This window comes from Salminus brasiliensis, chromosome 22 (assembly GCF_030463535.1).
Source record: "Salminus brasiliensis chromosome 22, fSalBra1.hap2, whole genome shotgun sequence".
NCBI lineage: Eukaryota > Metazoa > Chordata > Actinopteri > Characiformes > Bryconidae > Salminus > Salminus brasiliensis.
Genome location: NC_132899.1, coordinates 1,315,577 through 1,334,607, shown reverse-complemented (window position 1 = coordinate 1,334,607; position 19,031 = coordinate 1,315,577). Strand labels below are relative to the sequence as shown.

General features: G+C 43.7%; 1 protein-coding gene across 1 annotated transcript in view; it reads left to right on the top strand.

Moving 5' to 3' along the window:
• The first annotated feature begins 5,677 nt into the window (after window positions 1–5,677).
• cpxm2 (carboxypeptidase X (M14 family), member 2) overlaps window positions 5,678–19,031 on the top strand; it is a 59,631-nt gene continuing 46,277 nt past the window's right edge. Inside the window, exons 1-2 of the mRNA XM_072667902.1 lie at window positions 5,678–5,963; window positions 16,505–16,585. Of these exons, the coding sequence (XP_072524003.1) occupies window positions 5,678–5,963; window positions 16,505–16,585 (367 nt within the window). The remainder of the gene's footprint in view (window positions 5,964–16,504; window positions 16,586–19,031) is intronic.

Genomic DNA, 19,031 nt, shown 5'->3' with positions numbered 1-19,031 from the left:
CGGGCAGCGCGGTCGACATGTCTGGGAAACAAGCTGTAAAAGTGTTGCAGCTTTAAAGAAGAGTAATACTCAGTACAGAAAACAGCAGCTTCAGCAAAACCAAAGACTACAGCATGTGCAGCTCTCCACTCACTACCCTGATCTACCCCCTGAACAGAGCGGGTTCTACACAGTACTAGACACGCTGCTCTGACTGTAGGGATTAGTGCTATATAGAACCAGTTTAAAAAAAGTTCTGTATAAAACTTAAACCTGTCATGGTGTGCTAGGCCAGACACAGAGGGACGAACACTCTCAGAGGTGGAGTCAAAGCAAGCAGATTTATTAACAATAGGATAAAGAAAAGGCGGCAAGTGAGGCAAAAAAGCAGCAAACCATGAACAACGGTGATCAACAGAAACCTGAACGTGGAAAACAAGAGGGCCAACACAAAACGGACCTGGGACTGGGGGTTGAGCTGGGGGACCAGCTACTGAGCGAGAACGGCTAGACCGACCAAACCTGGAACCGCAGCGAGCTGCCGTGAGCGTGGGTCGCCTAGCTGAGACGGGGGTTGGCAGTAACTCCTGGCCGTGAGCGAGCGAGCGCCAGGGTGATCTGCTCCTGAACGTGACCTCTGAGCAGAAGCTGACCTCAACACACTTCTACAGTACGGGGAACCTCTCGTGAAACCTTGAGGTCTCAAACGATACAATTCTGGTGCCGAGGTTTCTTAAATACCCCCAGTCTCAGGTGAAACACATGAATCATGAACTAATACACATGAAAAGAACCAAACACATGAACCAAACGAGGCAGAAGTCCTTATTTGTGCCTGTGGGCGGCGGCTCGGAATCGCCCTGGGGGAGGGTGCGATACCGAGGGGCTGACAAAACCATGGACAATGTCTGAGTTTTAATTTATACGCACACACACACACACACACACACACACACACACCAAATTGTTCCCACATAACAGACATGAAATTAAAAATGCTTGATTTAAAGCATGCTTAGAAATGCTCTAATGCTCTTTTACTACTTCTAATAATACTAATATACATTGAGGTCACGTTCCCGCTGGAACACGCCCCCTTCAGTCGGACTGAGTGGCTAATCATTCTGCATCACGGCTGCAGTGTTTATAAGGGAAACGACCAAACCAAGACTGAACCAAGCAACTATCTGCTCCAGCTAAAGGCAGCAGGACCCGACAGCGATCCATCCCCATCACTGAAGAACCAACGTTCCATGAGCAGCGAGGTGTAGCCAGGAACGTCCAGCTAACTGAGGCTCAGATCCACCTGTTTAGAGGACAAAGCCTCAAATCTGAGAGTCGAGGGAACGGCACTAGGGCTCAGTTAGTAGACTGGCTCATCCAGGTTTGCTAGCTTTCCCCTTTATTCGCTAAATTCTACGGTCAGTGTGTGTGCTGTCAGTCACACACCAGCTCTGTGTTCACGGCATTCACCCTGAACCCAGCCTTAATGCCACCCAGTGGGCGTGGCCACAATGACTCCCGCCACCTGTCACGCCATGTGCAGATCCTCTATAAGATCCAAAGGTGTGTGTGAATAGAGTGAGGATCAGTGAGCCGGTGCTGAACGGAAAGAAGGCTGGAGGAGGAGAGAAATTTCCTCTGCTTCATCCTCCTCCTCCTCTTCCTCAGGTGTGTGTCCGTCTCTGAACTCAGCCAGAGGGTGTGTGGGCAGAAAACCAATTTCTACTGTGTGTGTGTGTGTGTGTGTGTGTGTGTGTGTGTGTGTTTGTCAGCTCACACACTCAGGTCGAGCAGAAATTGGTCTCCTCCCACACACTCTCAGAGACTGAGACTTAATTAAGCAGAAGCTTTACACGAAACACACACACACACACACACACACACACTAATCACACACAATGACAGCATGAATATAACCTATCTCTCTCTCTCTCTCTCTCTCTCTCTCTCTCTCTGTCTCTGTATGGTGAATGGTGGTGGTCAGGTGGAGAGCAAGTGGGGTTTTCTCCTTTATTCTCTGACAGATGTTGTCTCTCTTTATTGGGCGGGAACTGGTCATCACTGTCGGCTCGGCAGCGCAGCAGGAGACCTCACCAACACACTGGACCAGATTCAGTTTAGCTTTACTGTCATTACACTAATACAGGGTTCTACAGTACCACCAATCACAGCTAGGCTGAGTGTCCGCTGCAGAGTAGGTAAGGACACGGGACAGTAGTGCAGGACTGAGTCCAGCAGCAGGTAGTGCTCAGGTAGAGAGAACACTGCACAGAGGAGTTCAGGTAAAGTGCAGGTAGAGTGCTGGAGCCCAGTGCGGGGATGATGAGAGAATATGGAGTTGCTGAATATATGCATACCAATGACCAAATTGGTAAAATCAGTATATACAAATTTCCAGTGCGTGCATGTGAAAATATTCTATTATTATAATTGTATTGATTATTATTAAGTTTATACATTTAGTACAATGTATATTTCACATATACTGTCATTTATTTATAGTAACAACAGTGTCATTGATACAGACCACATATTGATGTTTCCAATTTTTCTGTTGGACAATCCATATATTCTCCAATATATGAAAAGCAGCTATATTTCACAATATATTATTATTATTATATGACACAATAAATTACATGTACATATTAATACACATTGTTGGTGTGCTTTTATATGATTTAGTGTAAGGAAAGTCAAAATATTGGATATACTTATATCTATAAATACTTATATCTATACTTATACACCTCTGTATAGATCATATATACCTTTATATATACCTTCCCTCTCATATATATATATATATATATATATATACACACGTGTGTGTGTGTGTGTGTGTGTGTGTGTGAAAGGAATTTAACTGACGCTCCTGGAGCTGGTGATGTGATGAGTTCTGACATTCATCTAAAGTGGGCGTGAGCACGCCTAGACACAACACACACACTCAGTCACACACACACTCCAGTTGTTTGTGCTGTAATGTGTAAATTGCGTCCGTGTCCAGGCAGGTCTGGGTGGCAGTGTGATTACTGAGCAGAAAACAGTGAAGCTGAGCAGAGCTGTGTTGGTGCTCTTCAGCCCAGATGTGTCCCAGAAACTGTTCCCCTCCCGGGTAATGACGAAATCTTTAAGCAATAAAATGACATTTCCTGCTGTGTTTGGAGCTCTTGATGTCCCTGTGTTTCTGAATAAACAGATACAGGACATCTGTTTTATCTGTAGGGTTTAAAACACTTTCTGAATGAATCTGACCTGTTACTGGTTCTCACTGACCACTGCCAATAGAATAGGACTCTCTGGAGCAGATCAGCATCATGACCCTATTGGCTCCATGCTGCCTAATAATGCCAGACGTGGGCTAGAGGGGTGTAAAGCCCCCCAGCATTGAGGAGCTGTGGAGCAGTGGAAGAACTGTGTTCTCTGGAGTGATGGTGGTGGAGGAGCTTCATCCAGTACTTCTGGGAGGAGTTGGGGATGATGAGGTGGGTGGTGATCATCATCCAACATCCTAAACTCACTAACACTCTCGTTGCTGAATGCAATCAAGCAATTCTCTGCCAGAATCTAGTAGAAAGTCTTCTTCTCTGGACAGTAGAGACAGTTACTCCAACAGAAGCAGGATCGGCTCTTTAATAGCCTTGATTTCAGAAGAAACAATGAATGAGCAGGTGTCCCAATACTTTTGTCCAAGTCCAGCTCCTCTCTCTCTCTCTCTCTCTCTCTCTCTCTCTCACTCTTACTTCAGGTCTGAGAAGCTCCACAGGTGTGTGGCCGTCCCTCCACTGTGAGAAGACGACTCGGCTGTGGGTCTGAAAGAAGCTGGAGATGATGCAGAAGATCTTACTGAGAAAAGCGAACAGACACGTCACACCAGGAAGCTGCTGCTGCTTTCAGAACAACAGCCAGAGTCCAGACCTCAACATCACTGAATGTGTTTGGGAGGACTTGAGGAGGACGGTGAGAAGCAGAAAATGCTCTGACTTCTAGGACTGAGGTTTGGAGGTGTGTGAAGATCTGCAGATTTAAGGTGAGTCTGCTGAGAAGAGTGGAAGCTGCTTGTGATGATCTGAAAGAGAGAAAGAGACACTGCGGGATGCAAAGCCAGATGGGAATCAGGTTTGGAGGAGCGCAGTGTATCTGCTGGATCTTCTGAACTGAAACCAGGTCCAGGGCAAAGCCCCCTCTGTCTCCTCTTTCAGGCTGCCCAGAGGGGAGGGGTCAGAGATAGAGGAGAGAGGAGGAGTCTCCTGTCGCTCTGTGTCTAAAACTAACATCTGTATGAAGGGCAGCAGATCTCATCTGAGCCTCTACACCCCCTTGCCCTATCTCTCTCTCTCTCTCTTTTTTCCTGTCTGTGTGTCTTTTCTGAGGAGGGTGGAGTGTAGAGGGTGGAGGGTGAAGATGGGACTTTTCAACTAAGAGTCCAAGAACAAAAACTACAGCAGAGGTTGAACTAAAAAAACTGGTCACCTTGCGTGTTTCAGACGGTAGTAGCTTCAGGCTCCTGCAGATGGCGCTGCACGAGGATGATCAGGCTGTAAATTTCTGCAGGGTTCATAGATTGAGCATAGATGGAGAAGAAGAGGTGGTGCAGTGCAGTGAGGGTCTCGTTGGATGTGTGAAAAATGGGTCGTAAAGCAGGGACAGTTACTGATTGGCTAAAAGGAGTGACTGCATTTGGGCGTGGCTAAAGATCACAGTGTGAAGGAAGGAGCTGAACCTGCAGGTGTTTGGAAGCAGACGGTCATACGGGTCTACCAGCAGTGGCAGAAATCCCTACAGTCTACAGGAGGTTCTCCTCATTCCTGAGCAGGCCACTCAGCTCTGCTCCAGATGTTGATGGTCTGCAGGTTCCTGTGAAGTGTTCTATCAGAGGTTGGAGGTGAAGAACCAGCGCTGACTTGTAGAAGCAGCTCTTACCTGGAAGTGAAGCGATTTGTGCCACTGCTGGAAGACCTGTATGACCCTAAGCTTTCATACACCTGAAGGTTCAGCTCCTTCCTTCACACTCTGGTCTTTAGCCACGGCCAAATGCCCAAATCACTCCTCTTAGCCAATCAGTAACTGTATCTGCTTACTAACCCATGTTCCACAAATCCAACGAGATCCTCAGTGCACTGCACCACCTCCTCCTCTCCATCTGAGTCCCGTCACTCACACCCTGCAGGTATTTATATCCCTATCGTCCTTGATCAGCGCCATCTGCAGGAGCATGAAGGTACTACCACCTGAAACACTCAAGGTGACTCACTTGTTTTATAAGAAGCTGTGAGGAAAGCAAGTGAGGAAAGAGTTAAAGAGAGAGAGAAAGTGAGGTGGAGAGAGAGAGAGGGTGAGAGAGTAAGAAAGATAGTATAATAAAGATCAAATAAATGGTGAGAGAGAGAGAGAGAGAGAAGACCATGTAAGTGAAGGACTAAGAGAGTTTCCAGACCTTCATTAACTGCAGATTGATCTATCGGCTGTGTAGTTGCGAGTGTGAGTGAGTGCAGTGTGAGTGAGTGCAGTGGGAGCTCTCATCTGTGTAGAGTTTAAGGGGTTAAAGGATTTGGAGTGCTCAGAAATCTGTCTCTCTTCTCCGGGACTCCAGAGTGAGAGAGGAGAGTGAGGGGAAGGGCAGAGGAGGGCCGTGGATGGAACTTCTCTCTGCAGTTGTGTCGCTCTCTGGAGTCCAGTCTCCTCATTGACCATGCCGGTCTCTGTGACTGTGGGTCAGCGGCTGGCTCTCCTGGCCCTAGCGCTGCTTGGCGGTGTGGGATTGCTGCCCCAGGGCTGTTTGGGCCATCCGGCTGAGGATGAGGATTATTACATGCAGGAGCTGCTGAGCCGGGAGCATTACTACCGCCTCCCCATGCAGGAGGAGAACCCAGCAGAAGGAGAAGTCCGGGGAGATGACATCCAGTCTCGGACTGTCCGGAACAAACCCAAAGCCAAACCGGCCTCTGGGAAACAAGCCGGAGCCGTGGCAAAGTCAGGTAGGCTTCAGTCCAGTATGAGTCAGGTAACGGCAGATGCAGTACTGAGATCCAAGGCCCTACTGGAGCTGGAGAAGCTCTGCAGTTGTACTGTAGTTAGAACTAATCCAGGATGAATCTGCTGCAGTATGTGCAGGTCTTAAAGTCTCACAGTAAAAACTGTGTTTTTTTTTAATCCAGTATGAATCTGCAGTTTGTGTTGTTTGCAGTCTGACGGTTATAACTGTGAATTGAATCCTGTATGTATTTACTGCACTGTGTGTAGTTTATACAGTCTGAATCTGCTGCTGTAGGTATACTTTTTAGTAGTCTGAGTGTGCTGTGATTTTATTCCAGTATGAATCTGCTGCAGTATGTGCAGGTTCTAAAGTCTGACAGTAGAAATTGTGGTGTCTTTTTAATCCAGTATGAATCTGCAGTGTGTTTGTAGGTTTACAGTCTGACCGTAATAACTGTGTAGTCATTTTAATCCAGTATGAATCTGCAGTTTGTGTTGTTTGCAGTCTGATGGTTATAACTGTGGTTTAAATGTAATCCAGTATGTATTTCCTGCACTGTGTGTAGTTTTTACAGTCTGACAGTAATAAATGTGATACATTTTCAAACCAGTATGAATCTGCTGCTGTCGGTATACTTTTTAGTAGTCTGAGTGTGCTGTGATTTTATTCCAGTATGAATCTGCTGCAGTGTGTATTTTCTACAGTCTGACAGTAGTCCTTGTGGTTTGATTTTAATCCGGTATGAATCTTGTATGTATGTAGTTTTTAGTCTGACAGTATCCATTGTGATTGGACTTTTATCCAGTATGAATCTGCAGTGTGTGGAGTTTTTGGTCTGGCAGTGGTCATTAGGGATTGCTTTTAATCCAGTATGAATCTGCTGTAGTTTGTGTGTGTAGTTTGTGCTTTTAAAGACAGACAGTAGAATTTGTGGTGTCTTTTAATTCCAGTTTTTGGTCTGGCAGTGGTCATTAGGGATTGCTTTTAATCCAGTATGAATCTGCTATAGTTTGTGTATGTAGTTTGTGCTTTTAAAGACAGACAGTAGAATTTGTGGTGTCTTTTATTAGGGTCATTAGGGATGTCTATTATTGTGGTCATTAGGGATTGCTTTTAATCCAGTATGAATCTGCTGTAGTTTGTGTGTGTAGTTTGTGCTTTTAAAGACAGACAGTAGAATTTGTGGTGTCTTTTAATTCCAGTTTGAATCTGCAGTGTGAGTAGGTTTATAGTCTGACAGTAATAACTGTGCAGTCCATAATCCAGTATGAATCATCTGCAGGTAATGTAATGTAAAGTAATGACAAAACAATTATAGGAGACTTTGGTACTTCCTGAATGAATTGAATGTCAAATCCTCACATTGCATTACAAACGTTACATTATTAGTTAGTTAGTTAGTTTGTCTTTATCTCTGTTAATAATATATGATGTGGTATACTTCATGAGAAGCTGCAGGCTGTAGGTTTGGTAAAGATGGTTCTTCCTGGAGGTTCAGTGGGGTTGTAAAGTGTTACTGCCTTTCTGCAGGTCCTTGACAAAGAGCTCCATACAGCCCTAAAGCTGAGAGTGGTCTGAAAACATGGCTGTAAAATCTTAATAGAGGTCTTTAAATTTCAGAGTAGCCGCTGGTTTTGTTTCAGTCTGTCATTGAGTTTAAAATCAGCTGCTGAAGAATAAACGCATTGCTTTTATAGACTTTATAAATTCTGCAGGTTTATTGCTACAAGGTACATTTACAGACCCAGGGTCAGTATTAATACATTCAGTATTAATAAATGGAGTGAGGTAGAGCATCACACAGATAACCAGAGGTGTGTAGTAACTTTAGTTCCTTGTGCTCAAGTGCATTTTAATGTTTTGTTTTCTGAGTGCTTTCAGAAGAGAAACTTAGAGGAACACAGGTTCTACTCCAGTCGATCAGTCAGAAAAGGAAAAAGTTCCATTTCCGTCATTTTCATCAACCTCCTGATTCTCTCTTCTGGGTCTGAGTTGAAGGTCTTGTGTTGGTTCAGCTCCTGGACTACTTTACTGTAAATCACTCCTCTCACTCTGGAGCTGCAGTGTTTTATTTTACACCAAAGAGGACAGAAGAGCATAGTCAGATGAGGAAACACTGAAGAGCACAGGATTGGGTTCTGATCTTCTCTGTGAAATCCAGACCAAAGGTGTCTATAGTATTGACATTCATGACTCAGGTAGAAGTGGAGATATGAGGGTTTAAAAGACTTCTATAGAAGCTGAAGTATCAACTGAAGCTTTTTACTCCAGTAAAAGTGTAAAAGTACTGGTTTCAGAACGACTTCAAGTAGAAAAGTAAAAGTAATGGAAGGAAAACAAAGACCGAAAGCTTAGGCCGCACCACAGGGGTCTATAGTGCACTAGGAAAAGGAATGGAAGATCAGATAAGGTGTACAGGTGTTCCTAATAAACTTTCAACGCCATATTTCTTTCGTACAAGCTGTGCAACAAATATGGAGCTGCAAAATAAACTTCACACACCCTGTTTTGGCTCAGCTGAACCATTAAAAAGCTTATTTTTTATCCTCAGCAGCTCCGTCTGGAGTGTTTTCTAAAGCTCTGTAGAGTGCTGGATCCCAGATTCCGCTCATACTGTAATGTTCTGAGCTTTGTTCAGTTTGAGAGAGATGGATACTTGGTGTGTTTTGCTGTTTGTCAGCAGAGCTGTTGTGGTTTGGTTTGGTTTCTGATGGATTTTTAGAGCTGAGAGAAAAAGAAAAAAGCAGCACTTTTGAGTGATGTGGGTTGATGTTTCCGTTGGTTTCCTGCCTTCCCTGCTTTACTCCTATACTCTGTGATTTGAGTACGCTCTGCTGTGGCTTATCCATGGTTTCTCTCCAGCTTCTCCTCATTTTTCCTTACTTTTATTCTGAGCCTCAAACTTGACAGTTCTCACAGTTTTATTAAGCAAACCCCTGGACGCCTAAAGCAGACCCGAGACCATATTAATCTCATTTATTAGTCCTAGTGTGAATTTAGGGTCAGTTTCTGCCTGTCAAAGCTCAGTAAATACAATCGCCTAGGCCGAGTGGGAGCTGGTCCTAGATCAACACACTTAGACACTTGATTTATGTGAGCGAAGGGTCTGCATTCACAAAGCACTTCAGAAGGAGAACCAGTGCAGGACCTGAGATCAGACTCCTGTGCACTTATTCTGCTCTTTATTTTGACAGATGGGTCTGAGAGCAGCAAATAACGAACTGTAAATAACAGGGAGCATTGTAGCTTAATTAAGAATGGAGATCACTCCAGTCCAATGCTGAGTATCAGCATAACAGTATATAAAACAAAATATTTTCAAAGATTGGACAGTGTTTAAAGTGTCAGGATTTTGTAACAGCTTGCAAACACCTTTTTATAGCTACAAGTTGTTGTAGTTGGATGTTTTCCAACCGTCTTTGCAGACGTTCCTTAGTTCTGCAACATTTTCGGGTTGTCTTGCTGCACAGCTTGTTTAGGGTCTATCTACAAATGTTGTCTGGCAGGTCAGCGGACTGTTAGGGCCATTCCCAGATGTTCTGTGGCACATTCCAAACCCTGGGTTTTGTGGTGAGGTCACACTGAAGGACTCTTCCATGAGGACCAAGTAGGCCGATGCACCACCCTCCTGACTTGGGTCTAGACTCTTAGCAGTCTTACATAAGGGTTCGGATTGGTCTTAAAAGCATATGAGCATCTCTGAGAGTTTTCTTGGTCTTCCAGATCTCATCTTGACCTTCGCCTCTTTTTTCTCTCAAACATTACCCACTGTAGAAACCGATAACTGGAAAGGCTTGGTTCTCTTCTTATAGTCTTCCCCTGCCTGGTGGCATCAATGTCATGACTGGCTAGATCAATGACGGGTGAACACTCGCCGGAACGGTGCGATGCAAGACTTTAATAAACAAAACAGGGGTGAACACAAGAATGCAGCATAACACAAGGGATAACGATTAAACAAAATACCAACGTGACAAATGAACATGGGCAAAAACATGAAAGCCACCTGAGGCTGGTTGGTAGCCAGGGAGCTAGGCGTGATGGGAAAAATAAACAAGGGGAGTAAGGCTAGACCAAAAAAAGAAACTAACGAAACTCCGTGCTCGTCAGGCGCAACTAAACTTGCTTGACAGAAATAGGAGCTTAGGGATTAGTCGCCGAATCCTCAAGGTGACCACGTAGAAACCAGAGAAGCGATATGCACATGAACTTGAACTCTCTCAGACGTCCTCGTGAAAACCACAACTTAGACCAAGGATATCAAGCACGTGAGGAGCTCATGATGATGAGTGTTAGTATACGATTTCAAGAGTCACAGAATTTCTAAAGCTTAGAAATTTATTTCAGCCGATCTAAACTTCTAAATACAACCTGTGACATGACTGAGGCCTTATTTGCTGATCAAAATCTGAGCTTTGCAACACTTGGGGTGACCAAACTTTTGCATTGTATATTATGACTGTATACATCATCATTACATCACATCACAATACATTTAAAATGCTAGCTAAATCTTCTCATTCGTTGTGTCTTCTAAAATCAAGGGTATTTATCCAGCCTTTGTTGGAGTAACTGTCTCTACTGTCCAGGGAAGAAGACTTTCTCCTAGATTGTGGAGGATTATTGCTGTGAGGATTTGATTGCATTCAGCTACAACAGAGTTAATGTGGCCATGGATGTTGTTGGATGATGATCACCACCCCACCTCATCCTCCCCAACTCCTCAACTCATCCCAAAAGTACTGGATGGAGCTCCTCCACCATCATTCCAGAGAACACAGCTCCTCCACTGCTCCACAGCTCCTCAATGCTGGGGGGCTTTATACCCCTCTAGTCCACGCCTGGCATTAGGCAGCATGGAGCCACTAGGGTCATGATGATGATCTGCTCCAGAGAGCAGATTATTGTTTTTCACACTGTTTACAGACGGCAGCTTCACAGTGTGATTATCCGACAGAAATCTTCCCAAAATACATTGGAATCAAATCTAAGTCCAGTGTTTTTTCCTGCTCCTGTAAAAGTGTTACGGCAGTGGTGATTTACCCTGCCTCCGATGCTTGTCTATGCACCGGGCGGCCCACACAGTAGCCTAATGGTTTGTGTAGCGGTGAGAAAGAGAGTAAATCAAACGTGGCGGTGCCGTAGTCCGGGCTGCTGTGTGCACGACTGAAAGTGGGCCGGAGCGAGAGATAATTGGAAGCAGATGCAGAGTCAGTGACTCACTCTCTCAGGCATCTTCTCCCACAGGCAGACCTGTTTACCTACAGCAGGTGTGATCAGGCAGGAGAGCGAGCAAGGAAACGAGTTATCCTGTTAGATCAAAGCGAACCGCACAATCCAAACTGCAAGACTGTTCCTCTCTAGTGTTTGTTTTGTTGTTGTTGTTTATTTGTGAACGGTTTCTGCATAGCAAGGGAGTTTGGTGGATGTTTTCCCATAGAAATGAATGGAGTGCAAAACACTGACTATCATCTGATCCGATCTGATCTCTGTGTTTCTATAAATAATGCAGCCCCACAGGTAAAGTAAGCTAATGCTAATCCACAGCAGTAAACAGCAGTAAAATCACTGTTTAGTAGCAGTTTCTGTAATCAGACTAAATTCTAATCTGATCTACTTTGATTGGAGCAGCTTTTTAAATGACTGTTTTAAACCCTATAGTGTTTAATATCCTACAGTCCAGTCTGACTGACCCACCTGACCATTCAGCTCCTCTACAGCTCTGCAGTCTGATCACATTACATTTACATTTACATTTACGGCATTTAGCAGACGCTCTTATCCAGAGCGACTTACAAAGTGCTTTGCTATTTACCCAAGAAAAACCTCAGCTAGTTAGAATAGACTAATAATTCAAAAGATACCTCTAAGCTTTAGACATTACTAAACACAAGACAATAAGGTGACCATAGAACTTATTCGTCCAAGTACTCTCTGAAGAGGAGGGTCTTCAGTCTGCGTTTGAAGACAGCGAGCGACTCGGCCGTTCGGACACCCAGGGGAAGCTTGTTCCACCACTTTGGTGCAGGACAGAAAAGAGCTTGGACTCTTGTCTTCCGCGGATTTTGAGGGATGAGTGTGTGTGAATTAGCATTAGCATTAGCTTTAGCCTTAGCCTCCTCCTCGGTTCTGAATGCACTGTTCAGAGCTGATCTAGAACCAGAGAAAGGAGCGTGGTTCTCTCACTGGTAGAACAGAGCATTTCCACCATAGTTAAGGTTCTAAGCAGGTGGAATTCCAGAGGATGGGATGGGAGGATCGTTAGATCTTCTTAAATGGAGAAAATGGGAGAACAGATCTCTGTCGTTGCTCAGACACAACCAGACTGGGTGGGTTTTTTTGGCAGCGCTGAGAAAAACTGCAGAACTTAGAACAACATTTTGTGAAGTTTTCATCTTCCCGAACTCTCTGTTCCACCTTAAATAACACAGCAGTGAAGCTCTGCTGCTGACATGTACACACTGCAACTGCGGCGCAATTTAAGGTGGAATGGTGAGTTAGCATTAGCATTAGCTTTAGCTTTTATTTTGGATGCTAACTGCTAACATTGCCTCACTTCTCAGTACTGTTTGCTTTTGCTAATGTGAGATGAACAGATGAACTTTGTTCTGAAACCAGATGAACTCTGAACTCTGAAACCACTTGAGAGACCACCTGAGACACCATTGCAACCACATGGGATACCATAGCAACAATGCAGTAACAACCTAGCAACTGAGCTTTTCTGCTCTGTTTTTTTATCCAGTTCCTGTTTGGTGTAAATGTAATTCAAATAAAGGTTGATTGATTGATTGATTGATTGACTGTGTGTATGGAAGGCTGTTTCCACAGGTAAAATAATTTTTAATTTCTCTTTAAAATATCTTCTATCTCATCTCACTTTTCTATCTCATCCGTTGACTGTTCTTAAAAATAAAGATACTACAGAAGGTTCTTTGAGCGATGCCACAGAAGAACTGCTTTTGGTTCCAGTAAGAAGCATGTTTGTGACAAAGTGAGGGCGAAGAACCCCTTCACTGGTAAGGAACCTTTACCTCAAGTGCAGGTTCCTTAAACCTTCATACTCCTAGAACTAACATCACAAACAAACATCCAAAAGTGTTCCTTCTTTGGCATCACTCAACCAACCTTCTGTAGAACGTGAGAGTTTCCTGAAAGCTGCAGATTCAAGTCTGGAGATACAAGTTTTTTTTTTTATTAACAGCAATGCTTTTCAAAACATGGAGGTGAAACTATAGAAAACAAGCTTTCAGATAAAAATCAGGCCTGTCTGAAGACCTGGTGAAGATGCTGAGACGAGTGAGTCACTGATGGAGTCTGCTTCTGTTTCTGTTTAGAGGTCTGACACTAAAGTCGATGTTCTCTGATGTTTGGTGGACGCTTGTTATTCCTGACTCCTCAATCTGTAAAGGTTCTGAGGAGCAAGCAAACAAGATGCCTTCAGAGCATCAACACCACAGCAGTTCCACACCAACTGTTGGGACGACATCTGATTTTAAAGGACATGAAATACACAATATGTCCAAATTGGTGGTTGGTGTGGTGCTATGGATAACTACCTGCCCGTGAGCTACCACACCACGTGGGAGACTGGCGGTTGATTCCCGGTCTGGGTGACTTTGCTGCACTACACCAATAAGAGTCCTTGGGCAAGACTTCTTACACTACATTGACTCTGCCTTTGTAACACGAGTAACCGTGTAAGTCGCTCTGGAGAAGAGTGTCAGCTAAATGCAGTAAATGTAAATATGGTGTAGACACACTCCATGCCTAATGCCAGGCGTGGGCTAGAGGGGTATAAAGCCCCCCAGCATTGAGGAGCTGTGGAGCAGTGGAAGAACTGTGTTCTCTGGAATGATGGTGGAGGAGCTCCATCCAGTACTTGGGATGAGTTGGGGAATTGGGATGATGAGGTGGGGTGGTGAACTCACTAATGTTCTTGTTGCTGAATGCAATCAAATCCTCACAGCAATGCTCCTCCTCCAAAATCTAGTAGAAAGTCTTCTTCTCTGGACAGTAGAGACAGGATGAACCCTTTTTAAAAATACCCTTGATTTCAGAAGAAGCAGCGAATGGGCATGTGTCCCAATACTTTAGTCCATATAATGTATGCAATTTATACATCTAACCTCATACCTTATCCCAAATGTCTGATTCCCTATTTTCTATTTTTAGGTACTTTTGTGTATTCATGATTATTATTAATGTTATTAGAAAGCATTCACCTAATCCTAAAAATCAAACGTGTCAATTTTTTCTGCAGATTTCTGTCCTCAGTCTTTATTGAATCGTGTTACATGTCCTTCTTTCTGTCCTTCAGAATTTGATTGCTCATTGGTAAAAAGTGTCCGATGGCTCTGGTTTATTAGCATATTCATAAGTAGATTAAAGCTTCATCAGGGGGTCGCTGGGTTCACCATAAAAACAAATGATATTATACACCTGATTAGCACACGCCTCCATAGACCATCTCCACTGCTCTGTGTGAGTAATCTCCGTAGCCGATGCTGAGCGATCTGCGCTACTCACACAGTGAGAGGCTTTCATCTGCTCCTGTTCACTGTTAATTATTCACACTGTGGAGCTCTTCACTTTACAATTAACCCCAAAACCTTCACCTGCTACCAGAACTTACTGAATAGCACTCGGCTGTGCAGGTTTAGCCCCTCACTCTTCTGACATTTCATTGGAAACACCTATGGTGTGCTTCCTCTTACTGGCCACTTTATTAGAAACACCTACCTTGTGCTTCCACTCACTGGCCACTTTATTAGAAACACCTACCTTATGCTTCCACTCACTGGCCATTTTATTAGAAACCCCTACCTTGTACTTGAGTATCTGATGTGGGTCTATGATGTGGGGTATGCAGATTTCAGGCTGATCAGACATATTCACTGGTCAGACTACAGGATTGCTGTTGACCATATAAGATTTAGGTGGTACAAGAGCAGCTCTGTGGTCAGAAGCTGACCCCTGAAGAAGGTGTAGAGGAGGCTAACACACACTGTGCATCACCAGATGATGACCAGTAAGGTGGAGCTACAAGAGTAAGGGGGCCAATGATTAGCTCCTGTAGTCTCACCTGACTGTCTGCCTGAGACGATGTTCCTCAGGAGCAGTTCAGTGTTAAGGTCATTAAGTAGAAAACTTCAATGATCAAAACATGAGTGAAAAAATCAGACGAAGGTTTATTTCGCTTTTATTCCAGAGCAGCTTATCCTGCAGATGCTGATAGAGGTCCTTCTCTGTTCTCAGTCCAGGAGTCCTGCTTGTGTTTTTCTGCTCTGCAGCTGTGGGATGTCTGTTAGCTCTGAAAATGGGAGTGTGGACGAGGCGATGGACAAAGCAGAGAGCGGCGCTGCTGTCAGTTCACTTAGGGGTCCCTGGATGACTAGAAAAAGTGATTGACGGATCTGGTGATGAAAGTGGTTATGGATGTGCAGAGACACACAGAGAGAGTGAAACACCATACTCTGCATTCTAATCTGAGCTGGGACGAGTTTCCCAAAAATGATCAGTCTCAGTGAATAACGGAGTTTCCCCAAAGAGTTTCATTCACCAAAACTTAATGAATGAGCTTCAGGAACGTCTTTGTTGACTCCTCCCCTAACACACAGAGACCAACCAAAACATTGATTAAGTGTAGAGATATGATATTTCTTTTTTAAAATATAAATCAGATATTATTATATTATACTGAAATCTGATCATCTGATTTAAAATACACATATACTCATATCAACAAAAATCTATATAACTGTCATTATTATTATTATTATTATTATTATTATTATTACTGCCTATTTGTTTTAAAGCCCGTGCTATTTGAGTTAAGCTGAAAGTGACCGGATTATTAGACCTGTCAAGACAATTATTTAAACTAATTAAATTAATCATTTTTGGAAATTCCAATTCCAATGTCTTAATATTTTTTAATAATAGCGTCAATTGCTCTTTAAGAGGATGTAATTGCATTATTATGATATTTGTATTATCATTAAGTCAGCAGTATCAAATGATCTTAAAATCACAATAATATAGTTTATCTCAAATACTTCTACATCAAAACATAGAAATAATGTGACAGGCCTAGTTATTATAGTATATAGTATATTTGACTAACGTATTACTTGTTTTATTATTATTATTAATAATATTAATAGTAGTATTTATAATTAAATAAAAATATTGTTTGATAATACTTTTTTTTAAATCCTTACTCCTCCATTTCCATGCGGATCCCTTTCCCCAGAATTAGTCCTGTATGTGCTGAACTGCTGGATATAATCCTTCTCAGGAAGTTCTTTGTTGATAGTGGAGGTCGGGTTAGTCACTGAATGTGAGCGAGGTCACAGGTTTTTTAGGTTAGGTTTAGTTTCTGGGAAAAGGTAATTAAGCATGGTTGGGAACTGGTTGCTGAAGTATTTAGCCTTATAAATGCTTTTGGGAAACTCAGCGCTGGTGGGGGCTGTACTGGTGTGATACACTGGGATCCAGGTGCTAGAAGTGCTAACATCTTTCCTCTGTTCTTGTTTTCAGTGAAAGCTTCAACCAAGAAGGCCGAGAAGACTCCCAACAGCATCAGCGAGGCTGAAGGCCAGTACCAGTTGGAGAGAGTGGGTACGTTTTGTATTTAAACTGGGATTCAGTTCAGCAGCCTGTAGCGTTCATCAACTTAATGCAATCAGAAGACACTTGGCGAGGAGAGCTTCCCCAGTTAAATGGTAAAGTTCTCAGCACAGGCGCTCCAAAAACAGCCGCCGCTTGTTTGGGAAGGAGAACATTTTCCTGGCAAAACAGAACCATGTGTGAAATCATGTGCATGAAGTTCCTCTGAGATGCTGTTGACTTTGGTTCTGGATGCTGGCACTCCGTGTTTGGTTGCCATGGAATAAACAAAAGATGCAGAAAAACAGAAGCAGAGATGCACAGGCTGAGAGTGCCAGTAGCCTGGAAGCCTCGGGAGAACCCAGTCTCCTTCAAGCATTCAGCCCTGTCATTTCTGACCACAGAGAAGAAGCAGAACCTCCAGCTCTGCTCAATTCACTGTCGTTTTATTAGCCACAGCACACAGGGTCTCAAAGGAGCTCCCCCACAGTGTAGGAACGGTCCCTTACGCCCGGATCGGACTACACCAGTTCAGCCTGACACCCCGACAGCATGTCTGATATTGTCGTATTTTTCCATCTAGTTTGACATGTCCTACGACATCTGTAACATCTGTAAACATCTGTAAACATGGTGACGAACATCGGTGAAGCTCTTCTGTAAGAACTCTGGAGAAGAGCGTCTTCTAAATTCAGTAAATGTAAATGTGAAACGATGAATTCCTGCCTTTCTGACCGTTCATCGCAACCGATTACAACTCTATGAGACCTTTTGATCACATACAGTGAAGCTGGTAGCTACGTGTAAGTAAAGTTAGCGACATCTTACCGTTACCTCAGGTTCTCTTAGAAGGACAGACAGCCCACACTGACACCCAGGCACAGATCTCAACACTGAACTGTTAGCCTCACACCCAGAGCCTCTGTAGTCATGACTGACAGTTTCTTGACCCTCCACCCCAACAACCCTTGTTTGGCTTCAAATGTGTGCTGTGGACACTGTGGTCTCCCGATCAAGACCCAGCACAAGTCTATGGCACAACAAGTGTTTGCGTAACCCACACAGTGACCTTCGTAAAGGACCGAAACATTGTGTTGTCTAATCCTGGTACTAAGGAGGGTCCCAGAGGGAGAACCCAAATGAACCCAAAAGAACCACTGTTCTCTTCTTAGAGGATTTGGAGCTGTATCTTTTTTCGGTTTCCTATTGGAGGATTCATATTTGTGCTGCCCCCTATTGGTGTTCTCTAGCTTTATTCTTCTCCTGTTGGTGAACGTTTAGCCATACTTTCCTCCTGGTGATAGATTTTTAACTGTGATTATTATTTGTGGAGTTTTGGCGCTTGCTGGGATCTTACTCCTATTGTTGTTCTCCTGTGTGGGGTAAAACCCTCACCAGTTCTTCATATTCAGAGACTGTAAGCTGTGAGACTGTCAGCTGTCATTTATATTCAGAGAGTGTAGAAGTCTGCAATATTTCCTAATGCAGAGAGGGACTGTTTGGACGTGTTGTGTCCAACATGTAGAAATAGCCAGCGGTCAGCATCGATTTGTGTAGTAAGTTATTCTCTCTTTTCAAATTCTTCCGAGGCAATGGTAGGACACATTTTCAGCCCAGAAATCATAGCATGCATGTCTGTACAGAAGACACCTGATGGTCGCTCTGGGACATGATCTACCTCTCTAGACCGTCTTTTCAGTCAGTGTCTTGGCTCTGTATCCTAGCCCTGTAGCTCTGTATCTCCTGCATTTGACCTTTTTTTTTGCTGGTGTCTCAGTTTCTGGGGGTTGACCGTGACTGTTTGTGCACTGAACCCTGTTCCTATTACGACTAACGTTTCCAGAGAATACCAGATGATTCCAAAACTGAAATGCATCCATCTGTAACATAGAACCAGGAGACGTGTTGCAATGGTACTGCTTACACAATAGGTTGATCTACACCACATGTAGGGCTCCAGTGCTGCAGGCCCACCGGAGATCCATTGCTCTGCGGGTTTGGTGTTGCACCTCATTAAACACACCTGATTCAACTCATCTGCTAATTAGGAAGTCTTTAGTGATTGAATTCAGTGTTAGAAATGGAAGGAGATCATATTCAGAGCTGCAGGAACTGAGAGTTTGACCCCCTGATCTATATGGAAGCAGGGTTCACAGAATCAGCTGAAATTGAACTGACCATTCACACAGCCAGCTTGAATCTAGTTCCAAATCTAGTTTTGTTGTCTGAAGTGCAATTTTTAGTTGTCATAGCTGACAAGCCTATACCCCACCAATTAGCATGGTGCTAACTGCATGCTTAACGCATTGCGCACCTTGGTTTGAGGAGTGTGTTCAGTGTTCATCTCTTAAAGGCGTAAAACCATTGTTAACCAGATCAGCGCTGTATAATGGACCGTGTTCATCTCCTAAAGTATCCAGACAACCCTTCTAATGATTCCACCTTCTTCTAACCCAAG